The sequence below is a fragment of the Lissotriton helveticus genome, chromosome 1_1 (genome assembly GCF_964261635.1).
Source record: "Lissotriton helveticus chromosome 1_1, aLisHel1.1, whole genome shotgun sequence".
In the NCBI taxonomy this organism is placed as follows: domain Eukaryota; kingdom Metazoa; phylum Chordata; class Amphibia; order Caudata; family Salamandridae; genus Lissotriton; species Lissotriton helveticus.
The window spans coordinates 642,436,098-642,452,893 of record NC_136057.1 but is presented as its reverse complement, the minus strand read 5'-3'; the positions used below and the strand labels follow the sequence as shown (position 1 = coordinate 642,452,893).

Sequence of the window (16,796 nt, the reverse complement as noted above, 5' to 3'; positions counted from 1 at the left end):
GGATAAAGACATCACACGTAAATATGTCAAATACCACCGGCTTGTAAATAACGCTCTGTAAAATTCCAGTTAATGCATCAATTATAAAACATGTATTTAATATTAGAGGATATAACCAACAGAAACGAACCTGACAAATAAGTTATAACTAAATACCTCTATTCTTACATGCACTATATCCTCAACCAACAACTACTGAGAACTGATTACCACTTAATAAACCCAATGTAAAATGGGAAGACAACAACATGAATGTTGGTTACCCCGTTTATGGTTTCACTGTGTGTTTGACCACTCTTTACATTCATCTATCACGTTTGTCCAGGGAGTCCTCATGGCAATTACAGATTAAGCTCTGACCGTGTAAGAGCTATGGGCTGTTAGAGGTACGAAACATATCTTATATACCGCAGTTTGTACTGTTAGTTATTTTAACCTTGATATACGAATATGTTGAGACCGATTTAAAAAATGACAAGATACTAGCGTAAGGTTACCACAGGGACGGTATAGTTATTTATGAGGTGAGCGCCATTTCTAAATGAGGTGGTGAACACGTGGGCAGGTAACAGGTGCTAGGAAGATTGCACACAGTGACTTTTGTTTTCAGGTTGCAGCTCGAATTTTGGGAGGTGCTATAATGACGGTCCAATGATTTTCCAGTATTGTGCCAGTTTGATACTCGATTGTGAAGTGTAATAGGATTTTAGACACATATAGAGAGGTACTGCAGTGACCGATTGCATTGGTGAGTATGTCAGAGTTACTAGAATTGGTCAGTATGTGGGATATTAAGATGAAGCAAGGTCATTTAAGGGCTATGCAACTGCATATTGTTATTTTAGGCTGGATTATTGCCCTGTATACAGCTCTGAAAACACAGCATATTTTTCAAATACGGTGTTGGATGCCAGGATTTTCACGCAAAGTGACAACTTGGCGAGTATTGGAACACAGCCTGTTCGAATTCCACAAACAAAAGGGATAGTTTGTACATTATGGGCTATAGTAGTGGATTGGAATAGCAGTTCAACACAGATGGGTAGCTAAGAAATACAAGGGATTGCAAGTTACAGTACTGATACCATTCCTACACATGACGCATTAGATACTTAATTTCTAACATTGGTAAGATTGGTTGGCAGCAATATCATGTAGGTGATATTGTGCTGCTGGTTAGGATATTGGAGACAATTGTGTTGTGGGTATTAAGGGACAACGAAGTTGTATGTACACAGTCTACACGCACATGATCAGGTGCGTGTTTAAGAGTTTAAGGATAGCCAGTCACAATATTGGGTGTCGTTGACATGCTGTGAACATCAGGCTACTTTCCTGACTTGCATTACGATGAATAGGACGTATATACTGCAACTGTGGACAATGTTTGGTCTAGGACGTGAGGGTACATTACTTGCCGTTACAAACACAGCATGTATTTTATTAATTAGAGCTGAGCTGCTGACTGGATATCCGGACTGGGGGTCTTGTTTATGTACTAGAGCACAAGAACTGACCATGCTTCTTTAAAACCAGTTTTTTGCTAATCCTACATTTATGGTTGGTTTACCCTTTTTCTTTATTGGACTTTGGCACTCGGTATGGGCATGCTCACAAGCGTTTGGGCAGTGTCGGAGGATAACATTCTCAATTCTTGTTATTCTTACTGAAATCTGGGATCTCTTCTTTTCTGTTCTTTTTCTGATTGGACTTATTAGGTGGTTGGGTTCTCCTCTTCAAGTATAAATCTACCTATAGATGTTTTTGATATAAGTGTATCAGTGCATTTAAAATTTCATGTATGTTGATCTTCTCATGTAGCATCATCATATGTTTTATATATACGTCACAACATTGTCATGTGTGTTTATTGTCTCAGGTTGTCTTGTAGGACTTCATTTTATTGTACATAGCGTATTTATTGTATTATGTTTGTTATTCCAACCTTGAAAAAGTCTAAGCAAAGACGAAACATGCGTCGGCTAATTGTGTGCTGGGAATTTTAACACTAATAAAGAATGCTAAACAGCATGCATAATGAGACTTCTGGATCTCCGTTGTTTTATTAATATTTTATAATAATAATGTTGTTGTATCTTTCTTGTTCTCTGTAAGAATCTGAGGAACACCAACAATACATTGTTCATATATTGCAATTTTCAGTGCAGAGAAGGCTGCAAAACAGCATTTAAAAACACTGACTGTTTTCCTGGAGGACAACAATCTGATTAAATGTTCTATCTTTCCAACCCACAGCAAAGGTGCCAAAGTTGACATTGTGATCATCAGTGAAGGCCAACTAATTGTAAGCACCCTACATGTAGCTGACTGGTCTGACTACAAACAGATAACGCAAATGTCTCTTATCAAAAGAAAATGCTGACCCAAAAATTCTAAGAGAAATATTGGCAGCTAAATTAATCCAAACAACTGGCTGAGAGAAACAAAAGAAATAAGTCCGATGGTGGCCAAAGATTTAAAAGACAAGAGGAAGCCAGTAAAAACGGCAAACTGAATGGTGTAAAAAGCAATCCATCTCAAACCTTGGCACTAAACAAACCAAATAAATTCTTCCACACGAGCGACAAAATAGGAAAAGGTCTCCACCACAATTTTCCATTTGCATCACAATTAGCAAGCTCTTATGAAAACAAATACAAAATTGTAAGACTATAAAAAATAAATGTTTTAAAAACACAAAACCACACACTACAATCACAACAAGGAAACAACTCAAAACTGAAGAATTTACATTAATGTACATTTACAATAATGGGAAAGGATTGCTTGCTACTCCCTTGAGACAGGAATGTTAAGAGACTGTCTTGAAAGATTAAGTTAACCTTCAGCTGAATGAATGAAACGCCATTTGTAAAGCACGTGACTACTCCGAAGAATCTCCCACAGCTAAATAGTTTCTCTACACAGTAAACCAATGGGCGAAGAACATCCTCCTATGCCGAACAAACACATTTTTAGGTTCTTACTGAAAATTGAGACATCCGGATTGGCCAAAGTGTCAGTGGAAGTTGATTCCAGGCCTTGGACCCAAGGTATGAAAAGGATCGACCACCGATTATCGAGCAGTGGATCTTGGGGGTGGTGGCCAAATAGTCAAAATTTGAACGAAGTGCCCTGGGTAAAGAAATCCTCCCAGACTGAGCAGTTAAAAACCTTCAGATCAATTACTGGACCCCCTTTTAGGGTTAAAGTATTATTAAGATCAAGAACCGTCCCTCAGCTCTTTTGCTGTCTCAACCCCCAACACTCCTACAGGGTCCCATTGTGGAAAATACTTTTTATCTTGACACTCGCTCAGCCGTTTTGTACTCTGTATAAAAGTATATCCATTATCTTGCCATTCACTCCGCCATTTTGTGCTTTAACCTTCATGACTTACTTTCTCTCTGTATCACGGACACGCTGGAGCTCCACTTTTGACCGGTTACATTCCTGCACGGACACACTGTTCATGCTTTGGCCTGCCACAAACTGACCAGCCCATGCTCAACCAGTCGGACATGGTGTTTCCCAGATGTTTATCGTCCTCACCCCGCACACTACGCCCTGCAGGCGTCCTTCAACAGGATTATCAGACTTATCTCTGCTTGCTGTGTAATCATACCTCTCACCTTTGCCCTGCAGTAGTCCAAACGACAATTATTTATGGACTAAATTGTATAAACATGCTTTTCGCCTACACCCTGCAGGGTCCTCACCGTTACCTGTGCTTATCAGATTAACCTTTTGTTTGGCCTGTAATCATGCTATGCCCTACAGTACCAATTAATCAGAGTGACCTCTGTGTACTGTGTAATTATAATGCTTTGCCAATATCCTGCGAAAACCCCCAAAGGCTACTCATCTGCTCATTCTCCAGATTGACTATTTGTTTAGGAATGCATTAAAAGATTGATACAACTCCCATTACATGCCTGGGGCAGGATAAAGAGTATGTTATGTTGTCTTCTAAAGCGCATGGCTACCCCAGCAATGGGGCGTCCCAGCGCTGTAGAACACTGGGGAACCCGTCCTGGCTTTCCCTGTGAGATGATCCCTGCTGGGTATCTCCAAGGTGAAACCAGGCATCCCCGGTGTATGTGGGGGGCAGTTGTGGAGATGAGGCAAGCTAATGCCCAGAGTTGCCGAGTGTGATCCCTGGTTAGAGTAGGCACCGAAGCGAGAATTATCGAGTCCGCTGACCCTGGTCCACGACCCTGCCGCGTCGAGAATTGAACCCTGGTCCCAGGCCGTCCTCTGCTTCCGGGTCTGCCGCCTCTAACCAGTGAGCCACACCACTCCACGTGGTGTATGTAACACGTGAAGTAAGACCATTCTGTAGACTGCCTCCTCAGACATCTATGGTTGTCTGTTGAGGATGCCTCTCCATCTTATGAGATTGTAATAAACATTCTTTCTCTCTGGCTCCAGCGTTGGTCTCCGTTTGTATTCCGGACCCCCGTGGACTATAGGCTGACCCAGACACCTCTGGTGGTCTGCCAAAAGACCCCCAAATCCAGCCCATTAAGAACAATTTCAGTTAGCCCCATTTCTTTATAACCCATAGTGAACCACCAAACTAAAAATCAAGCTGTTGAGGTCTGAATGTCCCAGAGTATGTTGATGGCACCAAGCTCTATCTAAGAATAAGATTACCATGACGAGGAAACACCTTAAAAAAATGTAAAAACCAAAGAAAGTACATGAAGACACGGTTGTTGCTTTCCAACCACTTCCGCATAGAAAGAGTTCCTGCTCCTCACACCAAAAAAACATATTCACAAGTCTGATCACTGGTGCCTGGGGTTTGTAGTAACAAATAAACTCACTGTAGTGTCACACAAATTACACACCTTAAAAGCATTAGCAAAGCCAATAGGTTTTGCAGTTGGGACCTACTGGCTTCATCAACTATTTTAGCCTAGCGGCATAGCATCCCTGATGCAATGCAGCATGTTTAAAGGAAGAAAAAAGATGTACACAGTTGGTGGGAGGGAGGCGAGGGCAGAACCCACACAGGTGGCGGGAGGGAGGGGAGGGCAGAAGCCACACAGGTGGCGAGGCTGGGAGGGGGGAGGTGGTGGAAGCCACACAGGTGGCCGATGGGAGGGGGGGTGGGGGGGGAGGTGGTGGAAGCCACACAGGTGGCCGCTGGGACGGGGTGCGGCAGGGGGTGGGGGGAGGCAGAAGCCACACAGAGGGTGCAGGTGAAAACCACATTAGGTCAAAAGAGAAGAACACCGAGTGCAGCAGGGGCGACCTACATGATACCACAGCTGGAAACACACATGCACGCTCATGGAGTGCTTAAATAAAACAAAAAAAGTTTTGGTTAGAATGCGAGCAGTGGAAAAACACATGTAACGTGTCCATGCTCCAGGGGAAGAACAAACACAAGAAGAGAATAGGCAGGTAAATGAGCATGACAATAAAGCTAACCAATGGAAAGCAACGAGCAGACTACGCCTACTGTAAGATAATAACATGTCTTGCAGCAGACAAAGCATGCGCTGTCTAGTACGCAAAACCTAAAAATGATCACTGGCAACTAAGGGCCAGATTTATAATCTGGTGGATGGCCCATTTCTCCACCAGGGAGATAGAGTAAATTACTTCTCTGCCCTGACTGAGGTAGCGTCCACCAGATTTAGAAACGACTGGCGGTCATTTCTTAAAACACTGCAAAGAACTGCTGTCACTGCGGATCCTGTCAATGCTTTTTGTAGTTGGATGCAGGTCTCCGCCAACACGACGGATCCCGGCATCAAACTGGATTCTTTTTATTTTCAAAAAGAAAGGCCTGAAGTGGGATTTTCTTTTTGAAAAGAAAATGCCCCCTCTCGCCATGTGAGAATTCTCCCATGAAAAGGGGAGCATTTAGACTTTTTCTCTGCCACTTACCGTAAGAGTTTTCTAGCAACAAAGGGCATTAAAAACTGACATTGAAAATTCTATCCATCGAAATTAGGTGGGCGGAACTAGAAGTCTGTTTCCAACTGCACTTATTCCACAAAACATTGGAGGGGTTAAATCTTGGCAGAGACGAAGTAGACTGTTGTGACTAAACCAAAGGTCCGTCCCCATCTAAATTCAGCAGGTGAACTATTATGTTGGCAGTAAGCATACATCATTGCACCAAAGTATGCTTCAGCCAACATATAAAACAGCACCCCAAGTGTTTTATGGAAAATAACTGGTAACAGAGTTTTGGACCCAAGTCTAGTCCCATCTAGGTTAGACTAACAGCTGTTCTAGAATGTCTCCCAAGAACATGCTTTTTTGCCCATATAAAACAAGCCTTAACAGAGTAGTATGGCTAACTTTAAATATGTTTACAAAAATACAGCTTACATCAGCCCTAAAAGCAGTAAATTGCCTTGCAGCAGAGATGTGGTGCAGGTACAGGCAGATGTAGAATTCCAATAGCCCAACGCCCAGGGCATTGCTTGAGGTCAAGGGCATATGTATTTTGCCCTAGGGACAAGAAGGTCAAACCCCCTACAGCACAAGGACTTTGGCTGTCTGTTGACAGTACCACACTATGGATCAGGGAAAGGCACTGCCTGCAGTTAAAGTAATAATTGTGTCCATGTGCTAATGCTGTTTAAACTTTTATTTATGGTTCATTAATGCCACGCCTTTATTAAGCTAAGCGCTCCGAGTAAATGTTGTAAGCTCAGACTGCACTACTGACAGTGGTTTCGGTATAAAAATGTGTACACACATTTTCAATGTTTAGCAATATGAAGCTATGTATAATGTTCCCAGAATGCTCTCTGATTATATGCAAATATTTGCAGAAGCTTGAAAGCAAGACTGATGATTCTTTGCTTTCAAAATAAAATTCACAAAATAAATGCAAAAACATTTCGCTAAACTACTGCAAAATTTTAGGAATCATTTCTTTGCACCATCATTTAGTACGGTGTGTTTGCTAGTATATACACACACACACACACACACACACACACACACACAAATCTTTGTTGGTTAGCATGTTACCAGCTCCTCAGCTTAGAACAGGGTTGTGTCCTTCTGTTTTGAGGTCTAGAGATGCAGTGCATTGTTAGATATCTACATGCGTCACTTACAATAAAAGCAAAGCACCAGAACTGTGACATATTAGCATAAAAACTATACATCTGAGGGATGAGGAACAGAAATCCGCAAAATACTTTTTCTACAAATACTTAAATTTAGTAAACAAAACTTGAAACTATGGTGCAGCCTCGAGAATTGGTAACATTACCTCAGGACCCAGAACATCATATGCTGCCTTCATTGAAAGGGATAATATAACTCCTGAAATCTTCTTGAATATATAACCCAAGATCAAACAAAAACTAATTAACTATCAGAAGAAAAGCACGAGACCTTTAAAAACACTTTCCTCCTTCACTAAAACATGAAGGTATACACCAAGTTCAATAAACTCCGTTCTACAATATTAATTTAAATATAACTGATGTGGCTCTGATTTTATACTTTCCTTATACTTTTTTTGTTAAACAACTGTGTAAACTAAGTGTTCTGGCATCGAGATGAGATGGACCTAGAAAACCTCAAATCCAAAACTGTGGCATAAATTTAAAGAACAGAAATTATTATTACCACGAAAGCCCATTTTATTGGCTTTATGGCCAAAACAAGCAACTGTAGAATATAATTCAGTAAAAGCTAAACACACATTGGGATTTTGACAAGAACAAAACTTTAAGTGCGCACATTTTGAAAATCACTAAGATTGTTATCTTGCTATACTAATGCTTAGAAGGGAGATAGGTCAGTCGAACTCAACTGCGTGGACCAAAGATGAGGAAGAAGAACTGTTAAACTGTTTTTCCTTGATTCAAACTTATTTTTTGGTAGACGAACAAAACTTACGATACAAAATTATAATGCTGAAATGATATTGGGTCACATTTTTCATCAGGAATAAATCACCAAACACATTCAACAAAGGAACCTCCGCTCTATAAGGGGCATCTCGCCTCAAAATCCCACCATACAAGAAAAAAAACATAGTTGGCACATACTTCTCTGTTCAAGCAGCCATACTATGGAACTCTTTACCCCCCAACATAAGGTCCACCGAGAACCACCTTATCTTCAGAAAACTACTCAAGATTTGGCTCTTCCCCACATAAGCACCATTCGCAAACAGAAATTTACAGCATATCCCTCTGTATATAAGCATATGTTTTCACTATAGATATGTACCCATCTTTGTGTATTACTTTGTATAAACATGTAAAGTAATTAGGTTGTTGAGAGAAAACATAATAATAAATACATAGAAATCATCTTTGGTCTACATGTACATACTTCCATTGTGCATATATGTATCTTCCATGTACTTGGATCTGTGTGTGTTACTTTTCTCCTCAAAAAGCATATCCAATGCATTACCCTATTTCTCATCCTGTGCCACTAGCAATATCTTTAATCTGCATATACTTAACTCCTTTATGTATCTATATACTTTCAATGTACTTATGGATCTATATATTTATAACTTTCATCTAATTTAGCATTTCCAATGCACTACCCTTTCTCAGCCTATACTTCGCTCAATATATCTTCTAGCTCAACCTTCTGACTCATCTCAAACTTCTTTCTACTACTCTTTCCAATGCACTACCCTATCTCTCATCCTATATATCTATCAATATATCCACTAAATCCACTCTCTCATGTATCCCAAACCACTACTATGATCCCCAAAAATATCCTTTCTAGACTCTCTCCTACTCCACCCCTCCTTGCATCATGACACCTCTTTTTACTATACTGATCCCCTAAAACAAACCTTTCTAAACTCTTCCCCGACTCCTCCTCTCCAAAACTTTTTTTACTCATCCAAAAGCCTCCTCCTACTGCTAAGACCTAAAAATATAAATATATATATATATATATATATATACACATATACATATACATATATACACACACTTCGCTCTTTTATCACTCCACCACCCTTTTCAATCAAAATTAAGACTAACATTTTAACTTCTCAAATTCCATATTCAACTATGCTAATTCACCACTAATCCTTTATTGGGTTCCAGAGTAGCGGGCTACTCGCCAATAAAGCGTCTCAACACCCCATCAGGGTTACGAGCGCTATATAAATGCAAACATTTTACCTTTTATACCCCTCTCAATCCAAGTAACTGACTAACATATCCACCACTAAAATTACTCTGATGTTTCACCATACTAATTCAACACTAATCCTGATGGGTTTCAGAGTAGCGTGCTACTTGCGCTTAAAAATCCCATATGGGGTTGCAAGTGCTATATAAATACAAACCTCTTCCCCTCTATTGCACCACCTACCCTTCTTTACCCAAATAACTGAATAACATCCACTACTCAAATACCTTCATATTTTACTATACTAATTTTCAACACTAATCCTTTATGGGTTACGGAGTGGCATGCTACTCGCCAGTAAAATGCTTCAACATCCATCAGGGGTATATGAATGCAAACCTTTCTTCCCCCTTTATCCCTCCGCTATCCTTCTCACTCCAAATAACTGACTAATATCCACCACTGAAATTACTTCATATTTCACCATAATTCACCACTAATCCTTTATGGGCTTCCTGAATAGCATGCGTCAACAAGCGCTATATAAATACAAACCTTTTTCCTTCTGCTATCATTCCAAATCCAAATAACTGACTAACCTATCCACCACTTAAAATGTACTTGCATGTTTCACTATAGTAATTCAACACTAATCCTCTATGGTACACGGAGTAGCGTGCTACTCGCCGAAAAAGCGCTTTGACGCCTCGTCGGGGTTATAAGCGCTATATAAATGCAATTACAATACAATAAAGTATACATACAATTATTATGAGTTTTTAATATGTAATTGGTCTAACATAAGTTTTAACCAATTGAAAGAAAGAACCATCTATCCAATCATTGTATCGAGTAGATTAGGCAGCTCAATGTCCCTATTATATTAGCACTAAGTCTTTAGTAGTAACATGGAGCTGCAAAATATACTCTATAATTGCTAACCAGAGATGAGAACTTGTATGTCTACACCTGGTGAATAAAACTCTTGCCCTATTAAAGCTCCTAACAAATCAAACATTAAGAATAACAAACCACTACCGTAGCGTACAGAAGAAAGTATTAAGCTCTTACACGGGTCACAGCATTTAAGCGGCTGAAATACACGACAGTCCTATTAAAGAAACGTGAACGTAAAAGATGGGTCAGTAAATAATTGCTGCTAATGAGATTTGGAGATAAGTGTCAAGCTACATGAAGGAACAGCAAATGCGACGAGTGCTTGTTACCTAGAGACGAGTATGCTTTGACACGGCTGAGGTATATTGCAGTAGGCTTTTCACAGAGCTGGAGCCTTGCTAAGAACAAACGTGGGCCTGCATATACGAAATAGAAACACTGTAAAAAAGCGTTGAAAAACCTCGGGCTATGCCCTGCATATTCATATAACACCCTGCACAAAAATGCGCTTCTGCCGTTACCTGTTAAAATATAATAATGTCTTCTTTTGAAAGGGTTTGACTGAGTCAGCGTGTATGTAACTCGCCATATCATGTGTGTGATGCACTAGCAATGTAGCTATTTGATTGCCTTGACTAAATGATCGTTTCTAACGGGGTTTTCGTGCAGCTGCTCGGGTGTACTACAAAGCAGGCAGAAATGAATCCACGTATCTGAAAAGGAGGACTTCCACATGAATCGCCAAAAACTAAAGTATATTATATTTAGTTGAAAATTGGTGTCAAAGAGTTGTAGACGTGGCAAAAAATAAGTAATTTACATAAATAGCTATTGTACACATGGGTAGATGTGTGAACTGCAGACAGCTGTAGCGTAAGGCAGATGGCTAAAATGTTCGGTGGATAAATAGGAAAAATAAAACTAGTTTAGTCAGTCTGCACGGATATATTTGAGCTTCAAATAGGACAGATGACATTTGCCGGAGTCATCAACTACTGAAAAAAACATTTTGATAATAAGTGGGTAAAACGTGGAAAGCATTTTAATCTTAAACTTAATTCAGCACCAGGTAGACAATCAAGTTCTTAATTGCAAGAAACCAGTGTGTCAATCGCCAGTCTAACCCAATACATGTTCAATGTTAATGAAAGAACATTCTTCTGTTGGTTGCTACAAAATGACGTCTCCTGACATTTGATATCTAATGACAAGAGATCATAAGGTCCGAGAACGTGAAAAATTGAACATGATACAAAATGACGTCTCGTGACAGATCTTATATCTAATGACACGAGAACAACATAAGGTCAGAGAACGTGAACAATCAAACATAAGAAACCATTCCAAATTCGAGTAAACAGGACTGAAGGTATCCAGAGACTTGGGTTACGCAAGATATTTAAAATACAGTATAAGGAGGTGGTGCTACTTCAAATGAATCCACAAGTTGCAAGCAGGAATTATGACAGATGGTTTAATGATGGAGCGAAGGGATGACGTCAACGTGAGACGCGTGGATCTTTTACATGGACGATGCAGGCATGGTTTACTGTATCCTATAATTTCGAATGTTTACATAGGTCTTATTTTAACTGTTAATGGGGTTATGACTTGAGTGACAATAGCTGGTGGTAAAGCAAAACTGACCAGTTTCTGAATGTAAGGGGCTTTTTACTGGGCTGTGAAGCAAACGGCTCTGACAGAGACGTAAATGAATACAGGACCTGTAGACCGCAGCAGCCCCCGTCAACGCCTGCCATGAGCAGGCAACATCTGGGCGGCTCCTAAGAGGAAACAGTAGCGCCGGGGAAGGGCCTTCCTGAAAATCGGAGCAGTAAAATAAGCTGGTTCAGTAATGCGACAGGCTAAACAGTGTGATGGGGCTAGTAGGTGGCAAACTCAAGAGGAGGCAAACGTGTGAGCAGCAGCCACCAGACAGGCAACTTCGACCAAAGAAGCTGCAGCGGGCGAGACCCTTCAAGGAGATCAGAGTATACAGACATCTGCAAAAGGCGGCTGGAGTCACAGGAAAAGGGGTGTGGGAGGCTGGCACAAGTCTGTGTTACTGCTCTGGGCAACATCTGCGATTGCAGACTCCTCACAGAGGCGTGCCATGGGGTGGAGCGGGCTTTGGATCCCGGACCTCTATTTTTAATAATCCGGTTTCTGATATATTGGGGCGTAAAAAGCTTGGCATGGGCCTCTCTGCAGTAGTTTCTCTGACTTTACAAGGCAGGTCCATAAAAGGCTATGGCAACAAGAAGCAGAGACCCCCACCCTCCCGTGCAGGGTGCGGCCTGGCATGCCCCCTCGCGCAATGGGGTGTGGTGCCTGGGTGGTGATGCTACCCTAACACGGCGTCAGGCAAAAGCAATACAAATAAGCACTGTGGGTGGGGGACTGCCCGCCCCTCTTACCTAGCAGCAGCAGTTTCACTTCCCGGGCGGATTTTTCGCCGTCCTCTCGTAGATTCCGGTCGATCATTTTGCTCCGCTCTACCGCTGCCTTGTCCTCGGTGCTCAGCGTACAGCCCATGCTGGTGGCTAAGGAGGGGTCCACACAAATATGTGTATAAAAAAATATTTTTAAAAAAAACACAGAACGAGTGGTTTGACGGCTAGCTCCCGCCTCGCAATATGGTCCTAAAAATCTGCCTTCTATGTAAAAAAAGAGTCCCGGCGGGCTATGCCCGCGTGGCTGCAGGGATGAGCGCTGGTGGCGCCTCCCTGGCCCCGCCGCTTGCTTGCCGCTGATGCTGCTCCCTGCGGTGTTGCTGATGGGATGATGCCGCCGGCGTTGTCGCGCTCCCCTCCCCAACGCGTACACACAAGCTACGAGCACACGCACGTAAGCACCACACTGTACGTCAAGAAACGCGCGCGGTCACGGAAAACCTTTTCCCTTGCTTTCCACCTTCTGAAGAGTAAAAAAGAATTGCGCGTGCCCGTACATTAGCATGGCAAAGTGCGCGAGCGCACTGGAGTGGGCGGTCCGCAGCTCGTGCAACTCTGACGTACTCATTCAGGTCAAATATCAACGGATGATAACGGTTGCTGAGAGTAACGCGGCTCTGTGCTCTTGGGGTATACAGTCATAGTGTTCTACGTGTTCCAAATCCATTGAAGTTCATGTTCAATCTATTCAGCTGCGCATGTGCAAAAAATATCTGAATCAAAAGTACTTTTTTTACTTGTCCTAAATTGATATTATCTCAATGAGTCTGTTGCGCATGCACAGTGGTGCAGTAAATGCGGGCTTGGGCACGTCGTCGTTTAAGAAATTACGCAAAAGAAAAGATAAGTATTTTTCCGGAGACCTTTATATCTGCAAAGATGGTTGTGCATCATTGCGTAGTGTTCAGGGGCGCCCATTGACTACTTTGGCCTTTCTTCCTTGTGAATGATTACATATAGATCCATTACTACTACTGACCTCCTAACCATCCCTGCTTGTTTACATTTAAGCTTTACGATTTTTTTCCTCGTTGATCACAAGAGGGAGGATGTTTTAAGCTTTAAAAACACTAACATTAGTGTAAAGACGGGTAGACTGAGGTGAGGATAAGTAATGTATTACCTTGAAGGCAACAGGATAATCAGGATCGGGTAATACTCAGGCTAAGCTGAGAAAAAAAAGTGGTGAATTCTGCATTTGAAACTGGACAACTGCTTTCGATACGGTGTCTCACGAAGTGCTTCTCGACCGTCTGAGGGAGGTGGGACTGGGAGGCACTGCTCTGTCTTGGATGGAGAGTTTCCTCTCCGACCGCTCTCAAGAAGTCAGGATGGGCTCCCACAAATCCATCTCTAGAGAGCTCACCAGGGGAGTGCCACAGGGCTCATGCCTAAGCCCCACATTGTTTAATGTGTATGTGGCCCCCCTGGCTGACTTGGTGAGGTCCTTTGGGTTTACCCCGGTGTCCTACGCCGACGACACCCAACTTCTATTCCCTTTCAAAACCTTAACACCTGCCCTGAAAAAATCCTTTGCAGATGGCATGAGGGCAGTCTCAAAATGGATGACTGAGAACTGCCTCCAATGTAATGTGGCTAAAACAGAGGTATTATTGTTTGGTGATGCAGTGACTCTATGGTCTGACTAGTGGTGGCCCTTAGAACTGGGACCAGTTCCCATCCCAAAGCAGACCGTGAAAAACTTGGGTGTGTTATTCGATCAATCCCTGACATTCAAAGATCATGTCAACCAAGTTGCCGGCACCTGCTTCAGGGCCATTGGGCTATTGCGAAGAGTTTTTCCTTATCTCTCCGACAACCATAGAAAAACCCTTGTTCAGGCATTAGTCATCAGTAGATTGGACTACTGCAATGGCCTTCTTTTATCCACCAATGAAGACCAATTTAACAAATTACAAGTAGTCCAAAATACGGCGGCGAGGTTAGTCCTCAACGTACCATCTAGGACCCCCTCGCGCCCACTACTGGCTGAACTTCATTGGCTACCAGTGCGACAACGCACCAAGTTCAAAATTTTATGCACAATTCATAAATGTTTGTCAGGAAATGGCCCAAAATATCTCACAAAAGCTTTTCTACCCTATGTCCCAGGTCGCTCATTACGCTCTAGTAACCTTCAGTTATTACAGACCCCCAAAATAAAGAAATCCCGACAAGGAGGCCGTGCTCTGGCTCATGCTGGGCCAGCTCTTTGGAACTCCCTTCCCCTCACATTAAAATGCATAACCAACCATCTGTCTTTTCGAAAATCCCTCAAAACCTACCTTTTCAATAGCAGTTAATCTCCCCCCATGACCCAGCTATTATATGGAACGACTTGGCACTGCACATGTTTCCTTCTGTATGGCAAAGCGCGGAGATACCCCTTCGGGGGTCTATTCATGCGCTATATAAGCACATAAAATAAATAAAATTAGAGCACACATATGAACCCTAATATTACACCCTGCCCCCTTAAAACTCATACATTCCCTAAAATTAGCCCCCTGGCACCCCATAACCCATACCCGCCCTGACCCCTAAAATTGTCCCCCTGGTACCCCAAAACCCATACCCGCCCTGAACCCTAAAATGTCCCCCCTTGCAACCCAAAACCCATACCCACCCTGAACCCTAAAATTACCCCCTGGTACCACAAAACCCATACCCACCCTGAACCCTAAAATTACCCATGCCCCCCCCAAAACTCATACCCGTCCTGAACCCTAACATTACCCCTGGCACCCCAAAACCCATATCCACCCTGAACCCTAACATTTCCCCTAGCACCCCAAACCCCATACTCACCCTGAACCCTCAAATTATCCCTGGCACCACAAAACTCATACCCACCTTGAACCCTAAAATTATCCCTGCCACCCCAAAACCCATACCCACCCTAAACCCTAAAATTACCCCACTCGCATGCCAAAAGCTGAACGCTATGGGGCAGATTTACAAGCCCCTGTGCCACTTTTGCGTCACTATTAACATGGGAAAAGTGTCGCAAAAGTGGCCCAAGGGGCTTGTAAATCTACCCATACAAGCTTACACTACATTCGCATATTCGGAGGGGACTGTCCTCCTTGAGGTTTCCATGCATGTAAGTCTAAAACACTGTAACCTAGATATGCAGCCAGTAGGTAATGAGGGCATTGCTGCAGAATGCATTAAAGTTACTGGAACTTACTTAAAAACTGCTGCCTGCTCTTCTGATACTATTCGGTGGAGTCGGGCTGATCAGCGGCACTGTCGTCCTGGCATCCAGCCCCTCCCGAAGGTCTCACTTTCTAGATAGGTGTCGGTCAAATGTCTCCTGGAATCTCCTTGCCTGGGCCTCCTCTGCTTCTTCGCCTGTGCCCTTGGATGCAAAAAGAGACAGATCCATGGCCCTGTTCACCATTTATCTGGTGAGCAGCGCCATGGATGTGTATTCCATACAAGTGCACAGACAGCAGGGAGAAAGGGATGGCAGTGCAGGTGACGCTTTCCTTTGTAAAGTCATTCCTGCTGGCGTCATAGCCCATGGTTTGCTGTCTGTGCACTTGTATGGATACACACCTATACAAGTGCATAGACAGCAAACCCTGGGCTATGATGCCAGCAGAAATTCCTATACAAAAGAAAAGCGTCACCATCCCTTTCCCCTTGCTGTGCACATCTTCCCACTCCCACGCCATGACCAGGCAGCTAGAAGTGGTGATTTGTCATTCTGAGGGGTGTGAATGTTATAAGAATGTGTGTGCCCGGCTGAGACAGCTTCCCGGCACACCACACACACACAGCCGCACCCAAGTACTTCACACAGGTCTTTAAAAGACCATTTACTTGGTAATGAGGCTTTGTTGTGTTTTCACCCCTACTTAGAGCCCCTGCATCTCCACTCTGCACATGGCTTTGGCTGGATGAATTAGCCCCCCCCCCTCCCGAAATTTGAGGGAGAGGAGTTGACGTGAGGTTTAAAAGAGGGGTGAACAAGGGATTGAAGACACTGAGTGGTGACCGTGATGGGGCAGACATTTAATGCAGTTTCCTTTACAAATAGGTTTATTGTACAAATCTAATTTGACATACTCGCAGACAGCAAATGCTGCTGCCTTTCCATGGTGTTTGAAAGTTTTTTCAGGAAGTTGGGTCGACGAGCTGATCGGGTTACTTTCTTCCTTCATGTGGTGGTGATGAGTGGGTTGCAGGGCGCCTGCACTTGTCGCCTCTGTCATTGGTAGCCCCCTCCATCTGAACGCCAAGGATCACCGCACCCCCAACCACCGGCACCTGGAGGGGTCGCTGTGATGCCTATAGTGACCAACTGGCATGGGTGCAAATTCAGGAGAGTGAGTGTAAAAATTC

At 42.9% G+C, this 16,796-nt stretch overlaps 1 protein-coding gene and 1 long non-coding RNA gene across 2 annotated transcripts in view; both read right to left on the bottom strand.

Annotated features, from left to right (window-relative positions):
• GNAI1 (G protein subunit alpha i1) overlaps nucleotides 1-12,859 on the bottom strand; it is a 314,590-nt gene extending 301,731 nt beyond the window's left edge. Inside the window, exon 1 of the mRNA XM_078674173.1 lies at nucleotides 12,411-12,859. Within this exon, the coding sequence (XP_078530299.1) occupies nucleotides 12,411-12,528 (118 nt within the window). The 5' untranslated portion in view covers nucleotides 12,529-12,859. The remainder of the gene's footprint in view (nucleotides 1-12,410) is intronic.
• Nucleotides 12,860-16,561: 3,702 nt separating this feature from the next.
• LOC144770413 (uncharacterized) overlaps nucleotides 16,562-16,796 on the bottom strand; it is a 335,354-nt gene continuing 335,119 nt past the window's right edge. Inside the window, exon 3 of the long non-coding RNA XR_013598884.1 lies at nucleotides 16,562-16,755. This is a non-coding gene — a long non-coding RNA (uncharacterized LOC144770413). The remainder of the gene's footprint in view (nucleotides 16,756-16,796) is intronic.